This window comes from Trifolium pratense, linkage group LG4 (assembly GCF_020283565.1).
Source record: "Trifolium pratense cultivar HEN17-A07 linkage group LG4, ARS_RC_1.1, whole genome shotgun sequence".
NCBI classification, from domain to species: domain Eukaryota; kingdom Viridiplantae; phylum Streptophyta; class Magnoliopsida; order Fabales; family Fabaceae; genus Trifolium; species Trifolium pratense.
Window position 1 is genome coordinate 52,452,810 of NC_060062.1, and position 4,212 is coordinate 52,457,021.

General features: G+C 36.7%; 1 protein-coding gene across 1 annotated transcript; it reads left to right on the plus strand.

Moving 5' to 3' along the window:
* The first annotated feature begins 2,441 nt into the window (after window positions 1–2,441).
* On the plus strand, window positions 2,442–3,370 carry LOC123922883 (putative pentatricopeptide repeat-containing protein At1g12700, mitochondrial). The gene is made up of 2 exons (XM_045975552.1): window positions 2,442–3,054; window positions 3,324–3,370. Exons 1-2 carry the CDS (start codon window positions 2,442–2,444, stop codon window positions 3,368–3,370), a joined length of 660 nt encoding a protein of 219 aa, XP_045831508.1.
* Window positions 3,371–4,212: the final 842 nt, after the last annotated feature.

A 4,212-nucleotide genomic window follows, 5' to 3' on the forward strand; every position in this document is an offset into this window, starting at 1 on the left:
TAATAGTTAAATGGCCCAGATATATCCACCTATGTCACACTATATTGTTGAATGTTGATACTTAATTGATTGACTCTTTGCAAGTGTACAAACGTTGTCAATTTAGTAATAAAAAGATATCGATCCACAGGTGATTGTGTCTATAAACATAGTAAACTTAAAACACATGTTTGGGGGTTTGTTTGAGTAATTGGTTTGGTAAGAAAACAGTTTGAGTAATTGGTGATAAAAGAGTGAGGTTGGATCGTTGAAACTCCCTAAACTATAGCAATCGCATGCAATCAATCAGATCGTAATGAACTACTCAAGCGTCACAACTATATCAACAATATGGTGAATCTCAATCTCTTGATAAATCCACCCTATCCTTTACTGATACTTCTCCAATATCTTGGATGGAAGCTACCGGTAACGGAGTAATTAAAAGTACGTTGATCGCATGTTACACTCTATGTTTCAATCTCTCGACCGGAAGCACTCAAGTGCTCAATGAATTCATGTCGGATTTTAACTCATATTCTCATACATAATCAAAATCTAAAATCATTGCAAAGTTGATCAAAAATTGTAAAGCATTAAGTACTGACATTCATTGAATAACACTTATACAAGAGAGATTCATTACAAATATGAGAAATTACATGGGATTACATCAGTTTAGTTCATATTCTAGATCCAACCTCTATGAGGGTTTAGTTCCTCATGGTGACAAGCAAAGATCCAAGCTCCAACTTCACAAGATTTGCTCCCATGCTGTTGAACTCCTTGAATCTAGCCACTGGAACGCAGGATCTCACTCCAGTTGATGCACAAAACTCTAAAAATCAAGTATGAACTCCAAAGTTTCGAACCCATTTCCAGAAAATGAAGTTTCCTTTTATACAGATCACAACCACGCCGCGCGTCAGATCTACCACGCCGCGCATGGTTGCTCAAAATAACACTACGCCGCGCGTAATTGGACATCATGTCGCGCGTGATGTAGTCAAAGGAGAAACTGATCTTCAATCCAGGTATTACACCGCGCGTGGATGTATAACGCCGCGGGCGTAGTTCACATTTCTCCTTCATGCCGCGCGTGACTAAGTCAGTGGCAAATCTTCACTTCTGGCAGGGTATTACGCCGCGCGTGATAGACATCACGCCGCGCGTAATTGAAGCAGGGGAAATTCTTCTTCTTGCTCAGGCCACTATGCTGCGCGTGATAATCCCACGCCCTCAGCATAGTACAAAATCATATTTTTCTGCATAATTTCCTGCTTTTCTTGTAATCCAAGTAATCTCAATTCTGAGTTGATTTCTCTTGTTTATTCATACAAAACTACTTAAAAAGAGTCTAATGTTCCTCAAATAGGCATGGACTCAAGAAGGTGACGAGAAGTCATCATTAATTAATGGCAAATTCACTTAAAAATAATTAAATATATAAAAGTAATTAACATGAATTGTATGTAATTGGATGTTGGATATCATACCTAATAATAAGGATGTGGATCGGGTCCATTCAAGACCTATTGTAGTCAAAGGGATCACAATTGTTTGATCTTGATCGAGCATTCAAGATTTTAAAGTCAAAATATTTATGTTTAAGAAAACCGAAAATATATTAAAAGCTGAGCCACCTAACATTGATCGACTGGTTGAGAGCTGCTAATAACATTTATAATTATAAGAGTTGTATTTAATACACGACAATTGAGTATGACAATTATGAACCTTTTATAAATTTAACTTAAAACAAATACAAATTTATGAATTAAGAATCAAACAAAACAGTCAGTACATTCTAGGAATGTTCCTGTTAGTAGTAAGTATAAGGAAAAATGCGATATGTTTGTAAAATGATTTCACAAATAAAAGTATAAGAAAAGAGAGAATCAACACACAAAGACTTATTTGAGTTCACCCTTAAAATCAGGCTATATCAAAAAATTTAGTGAGTTTTTTCACTAAAATCTTTGATATACAACCAATCTCAATAAAATATTTCTTCTTCTATGATCTTAATTTATATCAATACAATCTTGTATTATCAAGCCTCGGCAGCAGGCTAATCACTTCAGTCACACCTGACTTTTCAAGGCACACTCAATCAATCGTTACAGAATGGAGGTGAGTTAAGTCTCACATTGTTTGAAAAAATGGAGGTTGAACACTTCTATTTAGAAGTTATATGGGTGCACAAACACCTAATGCCAAATGTGAATAATCTCCCAGGCTCCCCTTGTGACGCAACATAAATTGATGGTTTGACAAAAAATTCCACCGACTTCTTGTAACATATATATGTTATGAGTTATGACAAGTGTGAGTTGAGTTAATCCGTAGATTTTATAAGGCACCCAGTTAGCGTCATGGCTAAATAGCTTAAATTCATAAATAGAGGGTATATTTATTTTAGCCTCATAAAATAGTAGACAATAATCGTTCTTACAACAACAATGTTATCAATCTCAAGATTAAGGTATGCATTTCTCTCTGTTAGTTCTTCCATTCCCAATAGACAATCTCGTCAACCTCTTCCTTCTTTCATTGACAATCTTGACGATGCTGTTTCCTCATTCAATCGAATCCTTTATACAAACTCTACCAAATCCATCATCGAATTTAACAAAATCTTATCTTCTCTTGTTAAGATCAACCATTACCCTACAGCTAGTTCCTTTTCTCAACAAATGGAACCAACTGGAATTCAACCATGTATTGTTACTTTAAGCATCTTGATGAATTGTTTCTGCCATATTGGTAAACTCAACTTTGCATTTTCAATATTAGCCAAGTTTCTCAAATTAGGTTATAAGCCGGATATTGTAATCTTGACTACACTTTTGAAAGGACTGTGTCTTAATGGTAAGGTTAACCTTTGCTTTCATGATGATGTTATAGTGAAAGGTTTTCGTTTTGATCATGTTAGTTACGCGACTTTGATTAATGGGTTATGTAAAATCGGACGAACAAGAGCTTCCGTGCTAGTTCTTAGAAAGATTGAATTAATGGTTAGGGTTAAGCCTGACGTGGTAATGTACAACACAATTATTGATAGTCTGTGTCAAGGTTTTAAATTGCGGACCGCATCACCTGATGCGGCCGCAATATTGCGGATGCGGTAGGCACTGCAACCGCATCGGACCGCAATTGCGGTGTGAACTCAAATCACACGTGATGCCGCAACGCAACCGCAACGCAACAGCATTTCACCGCAACACAACGGAGTTTTGACCGCAACGACCGCAACGGACCGCAACGGTTCTATCCAATATTCCTTTTCGTAAAAATTCAGAGAATCTCACCTTTATTTTTTCCGTTATGTCCTTTCATTTTAGAGTTTCTATCTTCTTATGTCTCAATGAGTTGTCGAGGAGATGACTAGATGAGTTGTTGTATGAGTTCAATTAGTTGTTTCACCGAATACAAAATTCATCAATTTCAGCTTCCTTTGATCCTTTCCTCTTTGCATCACTGTGCTCTCTGCTGCTCTATGCCAAGGTATGTATTATGTAACTCTTCCCTTCCCTTCACTCATATTGTGTTTGGCTATGTGAAGATGAAAATTATGGATCTGAGGATATATTTTACTTTTAATAAAAGAATTGGGTGATGAAATTGTATTTGTGCGGATAAAAAATTATTTCACGCCTCAACGGCCGCAATTGCATCGCAGTGTCCGCGTTAGCCGCAATTGCAACACCTGCAACCGCAACCGCATCCACGACCGCAACCGCAATTTAAAACCTTGGTCTGTGTAAAGATAAGCTCCTTACGGATGCTTATGTTTATATTCTGAAATGGTTAAGAAGAAAATTTCTTCTGATGTGTTCACTTAAGGATGCACAAAAGGTTTATGATGATCTTCTGATTAAGGACTATCATTTAGCTGTTAGAATGTATACTGTGATGGTCAATGGACTTTGTAAAGAGGGATTTTTTGATGAAGCATTGTCCTTATTCTCAAAAATGGAAGACAACGGTTGCACACCTGATGGTGCAACTTATGAAATTATTATCCGTGCTTTGTTTAAAAATGACAAGCATGATAAGGCGGTAAAACTTGTTCGTGAAATGATTGCTAGAGGCTTACTATAAGAGTAAAACTAGGTTGATGACATTGTTACGGCCAATGAAAAAGGAAATTGGACTCTGCAGCAGCAAGCTAACTACCACTTTAGTTTAGTAAAAGTCAGGTGTTGTAAGGTTCATATTGATGTTGTAACA